Genomic DNA, 23,712 nt, shown 5'->3' with positions numbered 1-23,712 from the left:
TTTTTAATTCTAATAATGAATTCTATAATTAGAATTTATATCTTTATATTTAGAATATATAATTTCTATATGAGAAGTAATTGGATTTTCCATATTGGAAAATCAACATTATTAAAATAATAAACTTTTGTTAATAAATTAATTTCCTTTTTAAATAAATAAGAATAACACAAATCACTTGAAAGTATTTTAAATAATTGTTTACAAAGTAACATTGTTTCATGATATTCTTTTACTTTTAAATATTTTGCAATTTCTGATAGTATTTCTAATGGTAAATTGAGAAATGATGAATTTAATTCCGATATTGATGATGATGACATTTTTTTTTTATTATTTATTATATATTTGTGATTGATGAGAATAGTTCTAAGTACACATTCCATTAAGCATTTAATTTACAACTCATGAACGCACACCTAAAGTTGATCAAGTAGAAGTCCATTTATGTTCATTACACAAATATTATTATGTAATCAAAAAAATGTTCAAGCCTCTTTTTCAACAAGCCTTTCCGAAGGCTATTATTAACAACAAGCCTTCATCAATTATGAATAGTATCATCATTAATAATAACAATACATCAAGAAGACTTTTTTCTACAACCAATACAATAACATTAAATAATACAACAATTGATCATCAACAACAACATAACATTCCAATTATGAGAAGTTTATTATACATTCCAGGTAATAGTGAAAAAATGTTATCTAAAATTCATTCACTCTCTATTAAACCAGATGTATTTGTTCCAGATTTAGAAGATTCAGTTCCATACCATGAAAAGGAAAAGGCTAGAAAGATGGTTAGAGAATTTTTATTATCTTTTAATACTCAAGATAATAATGCTAATAATATGAAAATAATACCACGTGTTAATAGTGAAGATGAATTTTTAGAAATTGATTGTGAATCTATTTGTATACCAAATATAGTACATGCAATTAATATTGGAAAAACAAGTTCAATTGCAGATATTTTTAAAATTGATGAAATTTTAACTAGAATTGAAGATAATTTAAAAGTACAACAATATACTTTTAAAATTATACCATCTATTGAATCTGCAATTGGATTAGTACATGCTTACCAAATATGTAGTTGTTTACCAAATAGAATTATTGGTGTTGCTTTTGGTGCTGATGATTATGCTCATGATTTGGGTTTTACTAGAAATACTTCTCAATCTATTGAAAAGGAATTATTTTATGTTAGATCTACAATTGCTGTATGTTTTTTTTTATATTTAATTTATTTTATTAATATATTTATTTTATTAATATATTTAATAATATTATTAATATTTAATTTTAATTTAATATATATTATTGTAATTTAATTTATATTATTAATAGGTAGCAGCTAGAGCAGCTAATATACCATCATTTGATACACCAAATGTTAATTTTAAAAATATGGAAGGATTAAAAGAAGAATCTATTGAAGTTAGAAATATTGGAATGAAAGGTAAATTCGCAATTCATCCAAATCAAATTCCAATTTTAAATGAAATATTTGGTCCATCAGAAATGGAAATTAAAGAAGCAAAATTAATTGTTGATGCTTATGAAAAAGCTGCTCAGGAAAATAATCGTGGAAGTTGTCAAGTTGAAGGTAGAATGGTTGATATGCCTGTTTATAGAAGATTTAAACAAGTTTTAGAAATTGCTCAAAAAATTAATAGAAAATAATTTTAATTTTATTTTAATTTTAATATTTTATTATTAATTTTATATTAAATTTTAATTATTATTTAACAACATTTGATGGCCAACTTTCATATAAACCAATAAAAGAACTAATACAACCACATAAACCAATAATACCATTATTCAATGACCATACTTTATATCCACCATTACCTGCAACCATTAAATCAGCTGTATTTTTCATTAAATTTCTTGTAATTTGAACTTTTTTATCTTGAACTTTTTTTAAACGTTCATCAATTTGTGAAATTCTTGTTATTGTTGAATTATTATTATTTAAATTATTATTTGAAGGTATTGCAATTTCAGCACTTGTTTTTTTATCATGATCAATAAAATCATTTAAATTTATAAAACCTTCATTTAATTGTGAAATGGAATTACTCTTTTCTCTTAAAATGGAAATTTCCTGATTAAAAATATCAAAATAATCATAAAAATCAGAAATTAAAGTTAATAAAGTTCCAATAAACCACATTTTACATGAAGTTTCAGAATAATTTTTAGCACGTGAATTATTAAATAATTTTTGATATAAATGTGAAGCATTTAATTCATTAACATCTGAAAATAATTGAACTTTAGCTGCCCAACTAGCATGATCATATAATATATATATAGATAATAAGAATTTTTGTAATATTCTTATAAAATCAATCCATTTAACTTTAAATTCATTTAAATTATTTAAATTATTTAATTCATTTAAATTATTATTATTATTTAAATTATTTTTAAATAAATATTTTTTTAAATAAAATTTATATAAATTAATAATAAATTTATAAACATCTAATAAACTTCCAATTGATTTTGCAAATCTAAATACTTTTCTAGCATCTGAGATAGAAGATTCAAAATTTGAAACTCTTTTTAAAGATCTTGTATAAAATATTTTTTGTTTATCCAAATCAAGTAATTCATTTTCTAATAAATTTGAAATATTTGATGAATTTAAATTTGATAAAATTGATTGTTTTTTTAAATCAAGTGAATAGGATATTATTTTAGCTCCATATTGAAGTGCTTTTGTTACTTTATCTCTACCTGATAATGTATCCATCACTTTATTAAATTGTAATAATTTTATATATATTGGATTATCCATTTTTTTATATATTTAATTTAATTATATTTAATTGTATTTAATTGTATTTAATTGTTATGTTATTGTTTGTTGTTAAGTTAGTGTGTTTGTATAATAATAGTATGAAGGCTTGATGATGAAAAGGAGAGCTTTTTCAACTAGTTAAAATTAGATGATCCGAATGAATTATTACAAGATCATGAATTAGGAATGTATCAATACAAAAACAGTTATATTGGTACTCTCAACACACTCTATTGAAGAGGATAATAATGATGTAAAATAGATAATACAAAGAGAGCAGGAGGTGTTATTGTGTTGTTGCTCTTTCTTTTCAATAAATATGAACGTTGGAAAATTTCGCTTCTCTCTTCAATGGAAGGATCCAACAAGTTGTAAAATTAAAGTGTGCGAGGAACTTTCACTGTAAATCATCATCATTCTCTCATCATTTGTAATTTGAAGAGGGTTTCATTATGAATAGCATGAATAATTAGAATTATATTTATTAATGTATTAATTGTGAAAAGATGATCATATTGTACAACAGTTAAATGCTTTGTCGAGAATTTAAATATTTAATTAAGACGTATTATGATGAAAAGGAGACAGCATATGCATATTATAACAAGCATAACTTGTTGATTCGGAGTTTAAAATATGAAAAATTTGGAGAATATTAAAAAATCAAAATGATTTGTAACGGTTGTATGGAAATTCAACAAGATCCAATTAATATTCATAAGAAAACTAATCTATTTTTGTCAGTTAGAAATTCAAACTGTCACGACCGTTACACATTAGCAGAATCAAAATCAAAAAAAAGACGTTAATTTACTGACCTTGTTGTAATCACACACAATTAATTTATATTGGAAACTCATCAGCATCTCTTTCATCTTGTAATATATTTTGTAAATAATCTAGATCTAACTATTGATATCATCTTGTAACAACTAAGAAAGCTAATAATAATTGTAAATATACAGAATATTACCATTCTCTATTTGTGTCAATTATCAACACATTCCATTGTACCATATTAATACAATAACCTTCCTTTTGTAATATTTTTAACCACACTCCATACAACAACTATTTTCCCTCCAAAAACTACAATTTTCAACACCAACAACACTTTCAACATTTTATTCTAAAGCATTGTCAACACACTCTCTACACACACAACAATTTTAATCTATACTACTACAAAAAAAAAGAAACAACAACATTAGTTGTCAATTACTCTCTCTTACACATTAAGCTTAACATTATGTTCCAACTATTCGAATTTGATGAAGACTTGAATCAACAACAAGTATCTACGAATCATCAATGGTCAACTACTACTAACAAGACCTCAACAATTAATTCCTTCTCTAGCTTACCTGAAGATTTATGGATTGAAATCTTTTCATTCTTTCCAACAAGTGAAAAGCTTTTAAACTTGATTTTAATATCTAAACAATTACAATCACCAATTTATAAATCTATTAAAAGCCTAAAATTATTAGGTATTGATAATAATACAACAACAACATCATGTAATAATAATAATACTGTAAATAGAGTTGCTTACTCTGAAGATGACAAGTGGCTGATGAGTCCAATATCAACATACAACAAACCAGCATTAAGAAATTTATCTTATGCTTCTAGAATGTCAACTATGAGAAGATTAAACAAGTTGAATAATACTAATAATAATACTAATAATACAACTAATAATAATTCCATGTCTAATACTAATACTAATACAACAACAAGATTACATTCATCAAGTGTTCCATCTTCACTCAATGATCTATATTATCAACCTGAAGAAGAAGAAGAAATTAATCCACTCATAAAATTATTAACACCATTTTCTAAAATTACAGAATTAAGTTTAGAATTTTGTAAAGCACTTGATTCTAAAACACTTTGTAAAATTCTTGAAAAGTTTACACATTTAGAAATATTAACAATTATTCATTGTTCATCATTATATTCTATTAAAATTGAATATCCAATGCAAGTTTGTAAAAATTTAAAAAGATTAGAAATTAGAGATTGTAGATCAATTCAAGAATGTTCAGGTGGTATTAAATTAGATTGTTATTTACTTGAACATTTAAATATAACAAGTACACCTTGTATTAATGAAAGATTTATTAGTAATTTAATTGATAGAAATTCAAATACTTTAAAAACAATTAATTTATTTAATTTATTAGATTTTTCAAATATTTCAATTTCTAAAAAGATGATTAATTTAAACAAAATTAATTTACAAAGATGTAAAAATTTTAAACAATTTCATTTACCAATTAAACAAGTTTGTAATGTTTTACCTAAATTAGAAGAATTAGATTTAAGTTATACTAATATAAATGATGATTCTATTAAATCATTAACCAATGAACAAAAATTAGATCAATTAAAAGAATTAAAATTAGAAAATTGTAAAAATTTAATTAAACCTATAATTGGTAATTGTCAAATGTTAACAAGTATATCATTTGATTTTTGTTCATATTTAGAAGATGTTAATATTCCATCTAATAATTGTCCATCACTTGATAAATTATCATTAAATTATACTAAAATTAATGATAAATCAATTGAAAGAATATTTAATTTACCACAACCATTTATAGGATTTAATGAATTAAAAACACCACCACCAATTACAAAATTATCAGCAAAGAAATGTAAATTAATTTATAATCCTAAAATTACATCTTATTCATTAGAAGATTTAGATTTACATGGTTGTTATAATATTTCATCTCTTTCATTAATTGATTTAAGTAAAAAATCATTAAAGAGAGTTAATTTAGGATGGACTAAAATAGATGATGATAATTTAACTAAAATAGTAGAAACATGTCCATCCATTAGAGAATTATCTGTTAATACATGTGATAATTTAATTAATCCAACTATACAATCTAATTCATTACAATTCATTTCATTTCAAGGTGCTCATCATTTACAAAATCCAATTTTAAAATGTTCATCTTTGAAACATGTTGATTTGAGAAATTGTGATAATTTAGAATCACCTACTTTAATTAAAAGAAAAAAGAAAAAGATTCATCATTTTTCATCATTTAATTTAAATGATAATAATTTAAATGATAATTTAAATGAAAATAGAAATGATGACAATATTTATCAAGTGAGAAGAAGATTGAATTTTGATGATTTTATAGATTCTTCAACACTAGTTGATTCAAATATAATTGGAAATTCTACCAATGATATTAATGATGATATCAAAGCACAACAAGATGAACCAACAACATTCAACAGACATTTGAATATTTAGAAGATGATGATAATAATGAATGTGAATCATCTCCAATATTTCATCCAAAAATGAAAGTAATTGAAGAAGAAAACAATGATGAAATTGAATTGTAAATTAATAAAATTGTAAACTTCAAGACAACTGGTTCTAGATTGTTGAAATAGATGAAATACTCCAAGATGGATCTTAATACAGTTGTTAGTCATATCACTGATCTGTTGAGCCTAAATAATTGCAGTTTCATTAAACTCTACCATGCTGAATAACCTTTTCAGATATTTTGTAATGTTGGACCACAATACACTCAATTTTCGAATAAGTATGAGCTGTCTTTCCTTTTCTAAAATATGGAACATGGTTCCAAACTTTCTCATTGGCCAACGATCAAAAATAGTCTTCATTAGTTGAGATCTCACAAAGTGTGATATTAGATTCATTTTCTTGACTTTTGTTCTTTATTTGAAAGGTATTAACAAGAAAGGAAATTTAGTTTATAATTCAGAAACTTAGAGAAATATTCCACAAAACCAAACTGTGAATAAATAATTCTACACACCTTGATTGGGGCAAAAGTAAAAGTGTTTCTTAAACATTCTTGTGGTATAATAACAAATTACAGTTTACGTAATTTCAGTGGATATTCAAGTCATGACTATCATTGTTTGGTTTGTTACTTGTATTTGTGGAAACATTTAGCGATGATTGGTAAATTCAAAAAGTTATTTTGTGAATATTGTTACAATTTTCACAATTATTAATGTGGCGGTCACTGTTCTGACCACAGTGCAGAGATTGGGATATTTTAGTGATGACCTCTATTACCTATATCTAAGATGTTAATAATTCAACCGAACTTTGACGATTACATGTTGAATTTTATTACTTTGCGATCCACACATTTGCGCAAGAATGAAAGATATGTTCGGTAAGGGAATACGTATGTATATAACAGACGCTTAAGAAATGATAAATGTATTTTTATGCTACTCCAGTATAATATACGAAATATGCTTTGTAAAAACTAGTGACCCGATGTTTCCAATGATACAATACTATATCATTTTACTAGCGGTGTTACATTTTAAATTCCGTCTCTATGTTAATATTACCATAATTCAAACTTTCAGTGTTGGATATATTTGTTGTATACTTACATTATATTTTGTTATTATGTGGTATTTGGAAACGCCTAGTAGATTCACCACACTAACATTCTGTAAGAGATGGTAGAAGAACCATTGAAGGTTACCATTCTTTCTGAATCAACCCATATTGATTGCATACTTAGTATCATAATTTGGATAATTTAAATGTGACAGTTTATATAAGTTTGAAGGAGATTTTTATTTTTTGGAATGATGAAGGCAGAATTTTGTCTTGTGGAATCAAAAAAGTGGGAACAGTAATTGTAAGGTATTGAGACAAGGAACAAAACATTTGTAAATATGTTGTATTTCTATTCATAAAAAAAAAATCAAAGCTCATCTCGACTTTTTTGATCCTCCCTGATGACATGTGCTTATTTAATTAAGGATTTGGCGCCTAGAGCTAGTGAATTTATTGTTTACTCATTTCCAAGAAAATCAAGAGAGAAGAACATCATTCAACTTGCCCGAATAAACTAAAATGCTCTGAGTTTTTAAAAGTGAGCAGTGAAAGTCAGCACCAAACATTTTAGCCTCCATATATTACTCTCACTTTTGAAAAGATGATATCAAAAGTGAGCCACCGACTTTAAGCCTCAACTTGCATCCTTAATTTTGGAAAAGTTAGGTGTAAAAGTAAGGTGCTAACAAGGAGGCAGTCCGACTTGTAAAATTTTTTCCAGTTCAATTAAGGTTGACTTGGGTATATTCAATTGATTCGAATATATGATTTAACCTTCTTTATTATATTACAATTTTTACTATTAGAATTAATTTTGTGAATCTTCTTCCTCATTAAGCTGCTCTCCATTGCCATCTTCCTCAATTTCTCCATCAGATTCTTGATGATTAGACTTCTTTCTCTTGGATGGATTTGAATCTGAACTAGTACATAGCACTTTTTGGGGTTTCATCATCTCATGCTTGGCCTTTCTTTTCAACTCTTCCAATGATATTGTTTTTCTATAGTAAATGTCTCCACGACAAGCAGTATTCCAAGAATATTGTTCAAATAATTGCATCTTGCAATCTAACTTTTCAGTAACAATCTCTTTTCCAATAAACTTTGAAGGCTACCTGCTCACCTTTCTCAGCATCTCAACAAACATTAGCTTGAATTCGAAATACAATTTTGGGTTGAAAGGTTCTTTACTCGAAGCCTCTTTTTCACCTTGTTGATTCTTGGTGGTTTTTGTTTTGAGATGACGTCTTTTTAGATGTAGCTGAGAGCTTCTCAGAAGATGATGAAGGCTGAGATAGATTCAGAAAGGGTCTTCTTGTATGGACATTTTTTTGTTTGCTTTTTTACTTCCCGCCATTTGATTTTTTGTATTTTAAAAAAATGTCTTAATCAGAAGACCTTTCACAGTTCTACATAAAGATAATAGGAAAAGATGGTGGAAGAATAAGAATGCTTGTGTATGAAAGAGAGGATAACCAAGAAGAAAAAGATTGTTTTTTCGGAGAGTGATGATTCGGAGGAGAGTGATGAAGAATTAAATGGAAGTGAAGAGATCGGGGGATTAGACATTTCAATGGAAGATGCCGATAGTAGTAACAACATCAAGATATGATGAGGGTTGAGGAATTATATTGAAAAATGTGGGGAGAAGAAAACAAGCCTTTGTACAAAGATGCTTCCAACACTTTGAAACGGAGACTACAATAGTCGCAAGCTTAATCTATTGAATGTCTCTAATTCATCACAGAGACAGAAAGAAATGTTGATATTATTTCCAGGTTGGTTAAATTCAAGCAGGTTAGTAGTTAGTGTTATCACACACATTTCATCAATAACAAGCTCCTAATTCATGAGAATTGGAAACACCTCAATCGTCAAACGTGCCAGAGATGGTAAAATTGCAGCCATCAATTCAGAGTAAGTATATTGAATAATGATTGAGATCATTTCATACAGATGTCATATCTTCCTTCACTAGAATGTTGAAGCGTCCTTCCATTCTTTTGAAATAGGTTTGTTATTAATTTTTCTCATATTAATCATACTTGTTGTTATTGATAAAAGATGTGGAAAATCTACTGGTTATTCACCACTACATATTTATTCTCAATGATACTATTCATATTTATTTAGAATTATTATTCTATTACAGTAATTGTTACAACTACATTATCAATTTATTACTAATATTGTCATTTATGTTCTCTACTACTATTCTACTTTATGTTTCTATTTGTGGAATTTACGATACCACTTGCTAAATATCCATAGTTTCAAATCTATTCATAATTAACAATCTAATTTCAAATCTATTAGCAATACTATTGATGGTTTATAATTAATTAGATTAATTATAATTTAATTATCGTAACTCTGTTATATTTACAATGTGTGACATCATTCAGCTTGGTTAATATATTTACCAGTTAAAGTATAATTATTACAATAAAGTTTATTTATTTGAATTTCAAAGTTGGTCTTGTGTGAGTACTGTGTGAAAAAAGAAGTGAAAAGTGAGCCTTAAAAGATAACCCTTAACTAATTTAAAGACAGCACCCAACTTTTACTGTCCACTTTATAAAAGTTGAGGAAAAAGTTAGCCCCCAACTAGTTTACACATAACTTTCACACCTAAGAAGCGAAAGTTGGGTGCTAACTAGCCACCAACTTTTAAAAGTTGAATGCCTTGTCCACACTATTGGCTCCTACTTGGCTGCGGAAAAATAGCTGCAAAAAATGTATTCGGGTGGAATGTCTTGATTATTCAATAATTTTTATGCTTTTTAAATTTAAGTCTCACGTATTATTTTTAATCTATTATAATATTTGAAAATCAGAGTAATTAATTTATTTTTTTTTAAAATGTTTTGAATTTGGATTTGGAATGGGAGTACCTTTAGCTAAATATAAACTAACAGAAGCCTTTGAAGCCTTAAAATAAATCCAAGCCTTTTCCATAATAATATAATAATTAATTAAAATAGCAAAAATACCCAAACCAATTTTAGTAGAATCATATGGTTTAATTGGATCATTTGCAGCCCTACCAATAAAAACTAAATGAATAATAGCTGTAACACTTGAAAATGCAAAATATAAAAAGAAAATACCAGCTTCAATATAATTAATAATAACATTTAAATTAATTTGTTTAGCTGCACAATAACATTCCCTAATATATCTTTCTGTAAATGATAATAATAATAATGCCATAAATGTATATGATATTATTTCAATACTTTTTATAAGTGCTACATCTGTATTTGTTTTATCTAATTCAAATAAATTATTAGCTTGTGTAAATGTAATACTAAAGAATTTAGCACATGTCATTATATAGGATTTTAATCTTCTATTACCAAATGTAAATCTTTTAATTAAATTTAAATATTTAAATATTAATTGTTTTCTTGTTAATTTTTGATTTTGATTTTGATTAATATCAGGTAATGTACTTGATAAACTCATTAAATCTGATGATTTTAATTCATCTTGTTGATGTTGATTTTGATCATCTAATTGTATCATTTGTGTATAATAGGTTGATTCCGAAATGTGTACTTCACCATTATCAACTGATGATCTTCTTTGATGATCAGATTCTAATAGTGGTATGGAATTTTGTTGTTGATGATTATTTATCATATTATTACAAATAATTTTATATTATATTAAAAACAGTAAAAGTGGTTGACAACAAGAGAGATTTCAGATAGAAATATAATATAGATCGGGTGATGATGGTTAAATTGATGGTTACAAAGTTGTGTTTCTTTTTAATAATATTTCAATCCAAGAAGAATCAACTGTTATTTTAAAATAAATTAGAACAATGTAACACACAAAGAGACGATTGTGATTTCGCGTTTTTACTTTTTGTTTTCTAGGAGTAAGCAATGATTGTGTGCAACACTTGAATCACAATGGAACCTGAATGGTGTGATTTTGAATAGTTGCAAGTGTTAATTGGATAATTGGTCCTTATCGGAGTAATAATATTTGTGGTAAATTAAACTATTTTGGTTTTGAAATTTGGTGGTACCACCAACCTTAAAATTTAATCACACACCACTAATACTTTTAATTACTGTAAATTAGATTCTCAATATTATTCAATACAATAATTACATGTATTAAAATAATATACTCATAATTATAATAATAATATATTTATTATTTTCTATTATTTGATAAATATCTTTTATGTTCTTCTTCAACGTAGGCTCTTGCCTTACTCATAATAACAGTATCCTTAATATGAAATAGAGTGATATCCTTATCAGATGAACCACTATCACCAAATTGATTTAAAGATAGAGCATCATAATGATTACCAGTATAAATAATTAAAGCCATTGCATTATATTCATCATGATCACTTCCATAAACATCCTCTCTACATGTAGTTGTATCAAATGCAACAATTCTAACTTTATAATGTTCAGATAGAATGGAAATTTCAATGGCACCTCCCCATGTTTGATCATGAAGTATCCAATTAGCATATTCAATTGGTCTCATTTCTAATACTTCTTTTGTAAATCTTTTAGGATTCTCTGCTACATAATTAGCACATAATTCTCTTAATTGATGAACTTTAGTATTATCTTTTTGTTCTAATACATAGGATAAACTATGAAATAAACATGAATTATCAGATGGTTGTTTTCTTCTAACAAAATATCCTATTAATAATATTTAAATTATTATTATTAAAATTAATTAAAATTATTATTTAAATTATTATATATAAAATTATTATTAAAATTATTATTAATAAAATTAATAAAAATATAAAAAACAAACCTTGATTATTTGAAGGAGGTACATATGGACCAATAGTTTTACCTTTAATAATTCTATTTGTATTATTACCAGTATCTTCTTCAATAATTAATTTTTCACCATTTGAAATTTTTAATTCTTGTAAAGTTTTTTGTGATTGTGAGTCTAAATCTAATTTTGTTGGTGGAAATCCAATTTTTAATGATAATGCACATGTTTTTAATGAAAGAGGTAATTGATCATGTAATAATATTAAATTTACAAATTCATCCAATGTTTTACTTGATGTTAATGTTGGAAAATCCATTACAATTGTTGAATTATTAATTGGAAGTGATACTTTAAATTTCATTTTGTTATTATTATTATTATGAATATGTTATTGAATATATGTTATTGATATGTTAGTGAATAATTATTCAGTGAATGTGTTAATGGATGATACTGATGATGAAATTATTAACTCTAGTAATAGTTGATGATATTATGATACAATTATATACAAAAATTTGTTATTGTTGATGAAATACAAGTAGTATTATTATTATTAGAAGTAGAATACAAAAATTGGTCCGATTCAAAGAACTCAACAAATGGCTTTTGTGTGGTAATACAAAATTGATCTAATTTTTATGAATATATTATGTTGTTTCAATTCTAGACTCAACCGTCATACTTAGAGAGGAATGACATTTTAAAAATAGAATAGTTCATTCTTCTCATGGAAAACATTTTATTGAATTATTACAATAAATATTACAATTTTATTCTTTTGATTGATTCATAACTTTTAATTTAATTAATTCTCTATTTAATTGAACATTTTGTAATTTATATTGATTTAATTGTTGATTTAATTCTTTAATTATTTGTTTTGATTTTGAATATTTTAAATTTAATTGTTTTAATTCTAATTGTTGATTTTGTACTATTTTAATTAATTCTTGATTTGAATATTCTAATCTATTATTTATAATTTCATTTATATTTTTATTTAAAGGTAATTCTTTATCTATTATTGTTTCATGATTATTACATATTATATTATTTAATTCTTTATTATTAATTATTAAATTATTATTAGATGATGATGAATTATTAATTAATTGATTATTGGTTGCATGAAATAATTTTAATTGTAAATCAAAATTATCATGTTTTAATTGTTCATTTTCATCAATTACTGTTTTAATATTTTGCATTTTTATATTCAGGTTCTGATGATTAAATGTTCAAGGAATGTTCCGATGGATGATGATTAACCACTCTACTATTACATTCAATGGTGATAATGAGCGAATATTTTTTATTAAGGCTTTAATCTCTCTCAATTTAATCTCACACAATCATTCAATAATCTAATATTGATAGGGCACCGAAGAAAACCATGATGCAGATAATAATGATGCATCATACTATTTAAGTTACAAAAATAATGAAATTTTTTATTTAGTAATGTTATACAAGGTGAAAATGATTTAGATAGAACTCTTGAGTTTGTCCAAAATGTTCTTTTCAGAAATGTCAGAAAGGTGAGTACCTTCAATGTTAACCATAGAACAACCGAGCTTAGTGAAGAGAGTTTGCTTGGTTGAAGACATCAACATCTTAAACTTGAGCTTAGTCTTGGATGGAACCCAGTGGAGGAAGATGAGCTTGGAGATTTGTCTTTCTACACCTTGGTCTTCCTTCGTCATTTCCAAATTGTAAACAACCCAACATGACTTTTCAGCATATTCAGTGCCGAGCAAGTTGGTACACAAAGTTTCCCAGGTATCACAATCACCTCCCTTTTCTACTTGTTTGGCGACTTCAACCTTATCACCTACTTCATTGATAGAGAAGACAATCAATCTAACGTTTGAAGACTTTTGGTGGAAGGCTTTGAATTGCTCAATGCAATTATCATCAACTACAACTCCTGCGTCAACCATGGTTGCTGTATTTTTTTGTGTTGTTAATTGTAATAAGGTTCTCCGTTAACGGCACTCCCAAGCAATAAGGCACCTGCGCAGGTGTTGTTTGGTGCTGCTGGATGTTGTTGTTGACGTCAACAACGCTGCGCCACTAAGCAAAGTTGCAACCCTTGGATTTTACGCGCCAACGCCACAACAAGCCTTCCTTAATATCTCTACACTTTTGCCAACAACCACAGATGTTCTTTAGTAATATATTATGAGCATTCAATGTGGTCTCTTACATGCGGAATTTTGCTGCATCCACTTGCGCTGTGGTCATTGTTGTTCAATATTCCCTCAAGGGCAAAGTCATGCATGGAAGAACTACAATAGACCTTCAAGCATCCAACCAAATTTCTTGAACACTCCTGACAATGCATTTACAGTACAATTATGATAAATTGAAATATTTATCATCTTATTTGGAACGTTTACAATCGATTCAAATACTTAGTAATTTTCTACAAACCTATTCACATTAATATTCTAAGCAATACCAATCTAATCCTTATTAAATTTAAGCAAATACTATTGTTGAAAATTGATTTCTTCACCTTCCTAATTAGATATCATCAGCAAATTAATTATACGAAAATTCTCTCAACTGACTTTAACATTTTTAAATATTATTCAATGCAACATTTTACCCATACGGTCGGATAGCAATAGTATTTAAAGTTCAGACAATGGTGAGAACTTTAAATACTATTGCTAGTACCCAATTCACATTTCTAGCCCTCACTGAAGCTAAATTTAAATTCATGGGTCACATGTCACTCAAGTGACATGACTGCATTTCATCATCTCTTCATTATCATTTCACAATACAACAACATCATTCACTGATGCAACAACAACATCATTTCATCACACACTCTTCTTCATCTTTTTAAAAAATTAACAAACGGACACTCTTGACAATGTCAACAATTACTTGGAAGAGTAAATACAAGATGAACTACATCTTGATGTTAGCTCTTATATTGATGATTGTTATATTCAATGCTGAGAGTAAAGTAATTAATGGTAGTAGAAGTAGAAGTAGAAATAATAGCGCTGCAACTATCACTACTACCTCTAATAATAAGAAAGTAACCGAATCGATCTCAAAGAAGGATGAAAATTACATTCCAATTAAATGTCCACCTAATAAGAGTTTATTATATCAATTTAAAACAACAACATTAATTGGTAATAGTGGTATTTCAAAGAAGGGATCTCACAGAGGACAATCAGGTCGTTCTGAAACTATTATATCTGGTTCTATTATTTTAACATGTCCTTCAAAATCTATTAGAAACAAGGCTTTATCTATTGATCCATCTACTACTACAACTACTCAATTAAATGATCAACAAGATAATAAGAAGAAGAATATTATTCTTGTTACATTTAATCAAGTAACATTTAATCAATTTAGAGGTAGAACTAGTACAAATAAGAAATATCGTAAATTAGATGCTAGAAAAGATTTAACAAGTGAATTAAATAAGAAACCATTCATTTTCACACAATCACAAAGTGGACACGTTCAAAATTTAATTTTTAAACAATCTGAAGAACGTTATATTCGTTCTATTAAGAAAGGTATTATTAGAATGTTAACAACTGAAACTAGAAAGAGAGCTCGTTCACAAACTGATGGATTTGGAGGTCGTTATCATAAATCCTATAATAGAAATTATCAAATTGGTAAATTAACTAAAAATAGACGTACATTGAATATTCATCAAAAATATAATCAAGATGATTTTATTACAGCACTTCCAGTGAATAAGAGACATTTACATTATGAAGGAACACATATTGTTAATGTTTCTATTAGAAAGAATTTAATTAGAAATTCTTTAATGAAAATTCATTTCACATTTGGTCCTTCCAAAATTGGAAATGAAAAACATTATGCTTTTAAAGAATTTGAAAAATTAACAAAATCTTCACAAAAAGATAAACTTCCAGAACAAGATGCAACAAGTGAATTAGAAACTTTATTTATTGGTAAAATTGAATTGAAACAAGTTAAAAATGTTAAATTAAATCTTGAAAAGGAAATTCAAGAAACTATTATTAATTTAGAAAAGAATGGTCGTTCTGCTAAATTAGGTAATGAATTTACTTTTGAAAATTCATTTTCTATTAACAAATTTGATAAAAAATCAATGATGAGTTTAAAGAGAAGAGAATTTTCATCAAAATATTTTAATAGATTATTGAATGGTTGTAAACAAGATCCATCTCTATCTAGAAATTCAAATATTTTATTAGCTGCACTTGCTAAATATAGTAAATTACATCCAATCAAATCAGGTGATATTTTATTAAATGAATTAGAAAAGGGAATTAAACAATTAAATAAGATGATGATTAATGATAATAATGATAATAATAAGAAATCAAAAGATAATAATAAGAAATCAAATGATAATTCAAATAATTCAAAGAAATCAAAAGAAGAACGTTTATCATTGAAGAATTATTTAGAAAGTATTCAAAATTTAGTAGCAACTATCAAATCACAACGTATTCAAAATTCATTGGTTAAATTATCAAGTATGCATCCATATTTGACACATAATTTCATTTATGCTTCAATTGTAATTCCATATCCAACTGAACATTCATTTGGTTTATTAAAATCATTGAAATCAAAGGGATTAAAATTAGAAAATTCACAACAACAATTGAAAGATGAAATTAATAATCAAGATGTTAAAAAGAATGCATTCATGGCCTATGCTGATTTAGCAAGTAGAATTCGTTCTGTTAAAATTCAAAGAGAAATAGTTAAGGAAATTATTACTAGAATTGGTGAATCAACAACATTAACTGAATTGACTACTAATTTCCATGCATTAAATAATGCAGGTAAAGCAGTTCAAGTTGAAATATTGGAAGTATTCTTGAAGGATGATAGAATTCCAGATACCATTAAAACTCTCATTGTTGAAAATTTAAAGAAACGTTTAAAAGATGAAAATGAATTAGATGAAATGGTTCATTCCATTCTTGGATCAACAGGATATAGTCCAACATTGAAATCATCATTAATTAATGCTCAATCTGAGAGAGAGAAACATTTGAGAAGAGGACAATCCATTCCACATGTTGTTTCACTTCATAGAAAATCAAAGAATGAAGAAATTAGAACTTCCATCAGAAATTATCTATACACTGTTGGTACAGATCAAGCAGGTGATGAATTAGCTAAAATGTTAAAACTCTCTCGACCAAATAAGAAACAATCAATGAAGAAATTATATCAACAATCATTGAAAAAACAACATGCTAGTAATACTCTATCTAATTTATTATCAGAAGATGATATGGAATTATTGGATTCAATTCATGATGTTGAACAAAATGTTCTATTCAGAAGATTCTTTAGAAGATTGGGAAGAGCTTTCCGTAGAGTTGGTTCTGCTATTAGGAGAGCTGCTAGACGTGTGGGTGGTCATTTGAGAAGACTCGGTTCTAGAATTAAGAATATTGCACGTAAAGTTGGTCGTTCCATTGGTAGAATTGCTAAAGCAGTTGGTATGTTTATTCTAAATTTTAACACTTTTCATTACAATATCATTACAATATCATAACATTACAATATTACAATATAATATTAAAATAATAATAATAATAATAATAATTAAAATATAGCCAAGGGAGTTGTTAAAGCAGTTAATTGGATTAAAGATAAAATACTTGCAGCTATTAATGCAGTTAAAAAGATTGTTGAAAAGATTAAATATTACTTTTCAGCTGCTAAATTTGAAAATCAAAAAGCCTGTATGCAAGTGAGTGTTAAATCTGATGATCAATTGTGTTTGTATCATCCTGGTATGATTGAATTTGTTAGAAAACAAGGTGATTTAAGTAATATTAAGAAGGCTAAACATTTTTCATTTGAAAAATTATTGGGAACTAATGCTGTACATATGTATATGGGATTTTTAGGTTTGTTTTATTTTTATTAATTAATTTATTTATTAATATTTTAATTTATTAATATATTTAATATATTTATTATATTATTAAAATTTATTAATAATATATTTAATTTATTACAATAATATTAGTATATGCTGGTGCATCATTTGAATGTAGTGCAGAAAAGACAGGATTTGATTTTGTTTTACTTGCTAAAGCTAATATGTATGCTAAATTATTTAAGAAGGAATTAGTTGTTATTGATGCAAGTGCAGAGTTAACAAAAAGACCTGATCAACCAATTAATGATAATGTTTATGTTAAAGTATTTCAAACTACATTTATTAATACTAATTTTGTACCTGAACGTATTAGAAAGATTATTGAAGCATGTTTCAGTGAAACTAAACCACTCATTGAAAAGAGATTCCCTAAACTTGTTGATTATCATTATCAATTTAGTATTGGTCCTATTCCTGTTAATTTCAATTTTAGTATGTTTTTTAATTTAATTTAATTTATTAATTTATTAATATTTTAATTTTAATTTTTTTAATATTTAATTTTAATTTAAATTAAATTAAAAATAGATGTTGCATTAAATATGGGAGTTGAATTAAGATATGGTGTTTGTGTTGAAAAGTTAGAAGCTAGTGCAAGTGTAGAACCATACATTTCATTAAGTGTAACAGGTAGTGCCAATGTAGGTATTCCAGTTGCTAAAGTAGGAGTCTATTTGAAAGCAACTATTACTTATAGAATTGTTCCACGTTTAGCCTTTGAAAAATGTAATTTATGTGCCATGTTACAACATAAATTAGATGGTGTTACATTTGATGTTGGTTTAACTGCTGCCTTTATGAAATGGAAGAAGGAATGGAAATTCTTCAGACAACAAACTAAAGGTTACGTCAAGACATTATTTGAAAAATGTATTGGTGCTGGTAATTATAAACCATCTGATAATGATTCAAAGAAATTAGAATTCACTTCACAAAGATCTCCTTCAAATGATCAATCATCTCAACAACAAGAACAACCATCATCAGATGCTACTAATTCAAATGATCAATCATCTCAACAACAACAACAAGAACAACAACAACCAACAATGGAAGAACAACAACAAAAAGCAGAAAGTGCAGCTAAAAATCCAGAAGGTTATCAAAATAATATTCCTGAACTTGCCAATTTGAAATCTAAAGTTGATTCACCTGAAGAATTACAAAAGATTGCTCAAGAGAAGGGAGTTGGAGATTGGGCTAAAAAGACAAGTCAATACAAGTCAATGTTTGGACCTAAAGCTGAAAGAATTCCACTTTCAGGAGGTAAACCACCAAAACCAAGTAAGCAAAGTTTAAAGAGACCTGTCACTACTCAAAAAGTCAAAGCATGGACAAGTGAATTTTTAAGAGAACATGTTCCACAAGAAGTTTTAGAAAAAGTTGGAATTGAAAAATTAAGACATTTACCTGATGAATATTTCCATTTAAAGATGGAAGATAGAGCTAAAATTCCAAATGAAATCTTAACAGTTCCACCTGAAGATTTGAAACATTTCATTGAACATTTACCAAATAGATATAATAAGAAGACTGATTTCAATCCACCTAAAAGTGCATTTACACATGTTTGGTCAACTGAAGTTTTACAAAAGAGATTACCAAAATCAGTAATGGAACAAGTTGGAATTGAATATTTGAGAAATTTACCTGAAGAAATTCTTCAAATTAGAACAAGAGTTTTAGAAAAGATTCCAATTTCTATTTACAAATCAGGTAATCAAGCTATTGTTAATTGGATTTGTTCAAATTACAAACATTTATGTTCAAGACTTGTTAAATTAATTAAATCTGATACTGGTAAAGATATGACACCAACTAGTACTGAACCAGCTCAACAAGAACAACAACCTACTACTCAACAACCATCACAACAACAACCAACTACTACTCCACAACCAGTTGAAGAACAACAACAACAACAACAACCAATTGTTCGTAATTATACTAGTGCACCAAGACAACGTCCAATTCAATATAGAGAAGATATTGGTAGTGGTGGTGGTAGAAGAAGACCTGTTCGTATTGACTTGAATGTAAACATTAATAAGAAACCTCAATAATTATAAAATTATTGTAAATTAAATAATTCAATAAGTACTTGAATAAACATTTTCAAAAAATAACTTGACATATATTATTGCAGTAGTTATCTAAACTTTTACTGTGTAGAACACAATTTAAGTAAGAAACGCAATTCTCAAATTCAGAACCCTTATTCTGAAATCATTTTTTCAAGTTGCAGCTTGTGTGTGATTTGTTTTACAGGATTGTAATGTCCATGGAATAATAGAATATGATATTTGCTTATGGAATCCCTAAACAATCAATCTTTGCATCACATTGTTTGGATGTTAATTTTTCACCACACACTTTCCATAATCCATCTTCATCCACAACCAATCTGGAGCAGTATTGTTTGTGTATTCAGATTTACAATTCTGGAACTAATAAATAGAACAATTCACTATTGAATTGAGTTGGAAATAACAAACAAACATCAATATTTCTTATTGTTACAATCTGAATGTTATTATTACTTACACTTTAAATTCAAATAATAATATTATATATTTAAAAAAAACGTATGCTTCTTCCACCCAACGATTTTTTCGATCATGATTATTCAACGAACAATGAAACATCACCTCCAATTAATCAATCATCTTCAAGTAATAGATTAAATCATCATCATCATCACAATGGTCACCAACATCATCAACATCATCAACATGCCATGATTCATACAAAGAGGAGATGGTATAAAAAACAACGTTCAAGACAATATAGAAAGAACAAACAACAACAACAACAAATAACACCTCCGAATCCAGTTCTAATTACAGTAATTGATGAGGAAGATGGTGGTGACTTGTTCAGTGTTCCTAATATTAATCCTGTTGGAGTTTCATCATTTACTTCACTCAATGATGATAATTATGAAGATATAATTGAAGATTATAGTAATACTTTAACTAATAGTAGTAATAGTACTAGTACTAGCACTATTAGTAATACAAATAATAGATTATTTAATAGTCCCGGTATTATTTATACTCCTCTTCCATTATCATCTTCACCACCACCAATAACAACAACTGGAAACATTTCAATTATTAATAATACCAATACCAATAAGAGAATTAATAGTAATAATAATAATAATATTTCAACTTCTCCAATGTCTTCATCTCCACTCCTTCATATGATGATTCAAAATCAAATACAAAAGAAGATTTATGATACTCATCATCATCAATATCATCAACAACAACAACAACAACAATATTTAAATCCTAATTATAATAATCAACATCAACAACAACAACAAAATTGTACACTACTTTCATCATCTCCAAAGAATAATGTAAATATAATACGAAATAAGAAGAAACATAATTTTCATAAGAAAAAGTATGAAAAGAAGGCTAAAAGATTTTATAAAGAACAACGATCTAAAAGAAAAGGAAATCATAATCAATTAATAATAGCATCGAGTGATAATGAAATTGCAGCAACTAATGAAATTATATTTGATACTTCTAGGTCGAGTGTTGAAGAGGATTCTTATTTCAAGCCTTCGAATAGATTTAAGAATAATTTTAAAAATAGTAATATTTCTAATAATAGTAATAGTAATAGTAATAATAAGAATAGTAATATTTCTAATAATAATAATTCTATTAATTCAAATATATTTGATGAACCAACAACGCCTAGTAAAAGATTTGTGGTTCAAGATGATGATTTCTTTTCAATACCAAAACAAGAAGTTACCTTCCAAAGAAAGAGATCTTATTCAAATTATTCAAATAGTTCAAATGAAGATGGATTAAAACCTTCACAAATTATTGAATTTCAAAGAATGTCTCAACCTAAACCTCCACAGAATATTCATTTCAATACTCCAATTAAAGAATATGATGATAATGATTTTACTGTAAGAAATACAAAAGATGCAATGCAAGATATTTTCAATATTAATAATTCTAATAATTTGAATTCGAATTCGAATAGGAATATAAATTGGAATAATAGTGGTGGTGGTGGTATTGGTGGTGATGGTGGTAATGGAGGTGATGAAAATGTAACGGAATATATAACACCTACAACGACGACGACGACAAGTTCATCTGAAGGATTACAATCTGAAGATATATTTGATATACCATCAAGTAGTAGAGAAGGTGATTTACAATCTGATAATATATTTGATGTTTCATCTACTTTAAATAATTTACAATCATCAGATGATTTATTTGATTTTCCATCAAGTAGTAATAATTTACAATCTGATAATATATTTGATATTCCATCTTCAAAATCTTGTAAAGGAATTGAATCTGATAATATATTTGATATTCCATCTGGAAATCATCTTTTAAATGATGATATATTTTCAATAACAACTAGTACTCCATCTAAGAAAAAGAAATCATCATTAACATCATTACAATGTGATGTTAATGATGATGATATATTTAATATTCCACAAACTAAACAAGAAGATCACAACACTTTTACAACACTTCAATCAGATAACATGTTTGATATCAGTGCTGATGATGATGGAAATGAAGATGATGATTTATTTTCAATACCCAAACAATCAAGTACCACTCCAAAACATTCAAAATCATCCAATCAATCATTTTCTTCTGAAACTACTACTAATAATAATAATAACACTTTAACTACTACCACTACTATTACTAATAATAATGATAATGATAATAATAATAATTCAACAACAACAACAACTAGTAATACTAGTAAAAAACAAACAAAACAGAAAAAGAATAGAAAAAAACACATGGTTGGAAATTTAGTATTAGAAAAACATAATGAACCAAAACCATCCATCATTCAACAAGAACAGCAAGCAAGTATTAAATTTAAACTTCAATCAAATTATACTGAAAGTGGAAGTTATTTAATATCTGATAAATTTAAATGTAATGAAAATGGAGTTGTTCAAATATTAGATAATACATCACCATCACCCATTGGTACTATTTCTAATAATAATTCTTCAAAATTATATAATAATAATAATAATACAAAATCTGTTAATCATTTAAATTTTATATCTAATTCAAATAGAAGTTTAAGTGGAAAATCTATTAATCATTTCATTTCAATTATATCATCATCAAATACATCAAAATCAAAGAAACGAGTTACAAAATTTAATAAGAATATTAATTGGAATGATTTATTAATAATGGAAGAATTAGGAAGTGGATTTTCATCTTCAGTTATAAAATGTTCAAATAATAGAACAGGACAATTATATGCTTTAAAACAAATTAAATTAGATAAGAATGATGATAAAAATTCAACTAAAATGATTGAAGCAGAATTTAATTGTCTTGTAGAATGTAAAATTTGTCCATATATTTGTAGTATAATTGATAGTTATCATTTCATTGAAGATAAAACTCTTTATATTTTATTGGAATTTATGGATAGAGGAACATTTAAAGATTGTTTAAAAGGTAGTATTAATGATAAAATACCAGAAAATATTTTAAGTTTAGCTGCTTGTCAATTATTAATGGGTTTACAATTTGCTCATAACAAGAATATACTTCATAGAGATATTAAACCTGAAAATATTCTACTCAATTCAGATGGCTTTGTTAAATTAGCCGATTGGGGGATGGCATCAATATTGAAAAACAAAACACATGCAAATACATTTCAAGGTACTGCTAGTTATATGAGTCCAGAAAGATTAATTTGTTCAGATACAAGTCATAGTTTCCCTTGTGATGTTTATTCA

General features: G+C 26.5%; 8 protein-coding genes across 8 annotated transcripts; 4 read left to right on the top strand and 4 right to left on the bottom strand.

Annotated features, from left to right (window-relative positions):
- Positions 1-484: 484 nt before the first annotated feature.
- NAEGRDRAFT_66311 (uncharacterized protein) lies at positions 485-1,694 on the top strand (the record flags this gene model as incomplete). The annotated part of the gene is made up of 2 exons (XM_002678653.1): positions 485-1,231; positions 1,359-1,694. 2 exons carry the CDS (start codon positions 485-487, stop codon positions 1,692-1,694), a joined length of 1,083 nt encoding a protein of 360 aa, XP_002678699.1.
- A 58-nt stretch (positions 1,695-1,752) lies between these two features.
- Positions 1,753-2,190, bottom strand: NAEGRDRAFT_66310 (Peroxin 11b (Pex11b), putative; the record flags this gene model as incomplete). Its single annotated transcript, XM_002678543.1, has 1 exon — positions 1,753-2,190. One exon carries the CDS (start codon positions 2,188-2,190, stop codon positions 1,753-1,755), a length of 438 nt encoding a protein of 145 aa, XP_002678589.1.
- Positions 2,191-4,072: 1,882 nt separating this feature from the next.
- On the top strand, positions 4,073-6,228 carry NAEGRDRAFT_79342 (uncharacterized protein; the record flags this gene model as incomplete). The annotated part of the gene is made up of 1 exon (XM_002678652.1): positions 4,073-6,228. The coding sequence occupies one exon, from the start codon at positions 4,073-4,075 to the stop codon at positions 6,110-6,112; it is 2,040 nt and encodes a 679-aa protein (XP_002678698.1). The 3' UTR covers positions 6,113-6,228.
- A 3,820-nt stretch (positions 6,229-10,048) lies between these two features.
- On the bottom strand, positions 10,049-10,846 carry NAEGRDRAFT_66308 (uncharacterized protein; the record flags this gene model as incomplete). Its single annotated transcript, XM_002678542.1, has 1 exon — positions 10,049-10,846. One exon carries the CDS (start codon positions 10,844-10,846, stop codon positions 10,049-10,051), a length of 798 nt encoding a protein of 265 aa, XP_002678588.1.
- A 552-nt stretch (positions 10,847-11,398) lies between these two features.
- NAEGRDRAFT_3721 (uncharacterized protein) lies at positions 11,399-12,107 on the bottom strand (the record flags this gene model as incomplete). Its single annotated transcript, XM_002678541.1, has 2 exons — positions 11,399-11,886; positions 12,008-12,107. Coding segments are annotated over 2 exons (588 nt in total), but the record flags the coding sequence as incomplete, so codon positions are not given.
- Positions 12,108-13,464: 1,357 nt separating this feature from the next.
- On the bottom strand, positions 13,465-13,920 carry NAEGRDRAFT_66306 (cofilin; the record flags this gene model as incomplete). The annotated part of the gene is made up of 1 exon (XM_002678540.1): positions 13,465-13,920. The coding sequence occupies one exon, from the start codon at positions 13,918-13,920 to the stop codon at positions 13,465-13,467; it is 456 nt and encodes a 151-aa protein (XP_002678586.1).
- A 930-nt stretch (positions 13,921-14,850) lies between these two features.
- Positions 14,851-20,044, top strand: NAEGRDRAFT_79341 (uncharacterized protein). Its single transcript, XM_002678651.1, has 4 exons — positions 14,851-17,478; positions 17,596-17,892; positions 18,015-18,359; positions 18,456-20,044. The coding sequence occupies exons 1-4, from the start codon at positions 14,865-14,867 to the stop codon at positions 19,988-19,990; spliced, it is 4,791 nt and encodes a 1,596-aa protein (XP_002678697.1). The 5' UTR covers positions 14,851-14,864; the 3' UTR covers positions 19,991-20,044.
- A 3,107-nt stretch (positions 20,045-23,151) lies between these two features.
- NAEGRDRAFT_32686 (uncharacterized protein) lies at positions 23,152-23,601 on the top strand (the record flags this gene model as incomplete). The annotated part of the gene is made up of 1 exon (XM_002678650.1): positions 23,152-23,601. A coding segment is annotated over one exon (450 nt), but the record flags the coding sequence as incomplete, so codon positions are not given.
- Between the last annotated feature and the right edge of the window lie 111 nt (positions 23,602-23,712).

This window comes from Naegleria gruberi (genome assembly GCF_000004985.1).
Source record: "Naegleria gruberi genomic scaffold NAEGRscaffold_17, whole genome shotgun sequence".
Classification (NCBI taxonomy): Eukaryota; Heterolobosea; class Eutetramitea; order Acrasida; family Naegleriidae; genus Naegleria; species Naegleria gruberi.
Note: the sequence above shows the minus strand (reverse complement) of the source record. Positions and strands in the feature narration are given on the sequence as shown.

Coding starts and splice junctions, on each gene's coding strand:
- NAEGRDRAFT_79341 (XM_002678651.1), top strand. CDS start 14,865: ATGTCAACAATTACTTGGAAGAGTAAATACAAGATGAACTACATCTTG. Junction 17,479..17,595: donor TAGAATTGCTAAAGCAGTTG/GTATGTTTATTC, acceptor ATTAAAATATAG/CCAAGGGAGTTGTTAAAGCA. Junction 18,360..18,455: donor TCCTGTTAATTTCAATTTTA/GTATGTTTTTTA, acceptor AATTAAAAATAG/ATGTTGCATTAAATATGGGA.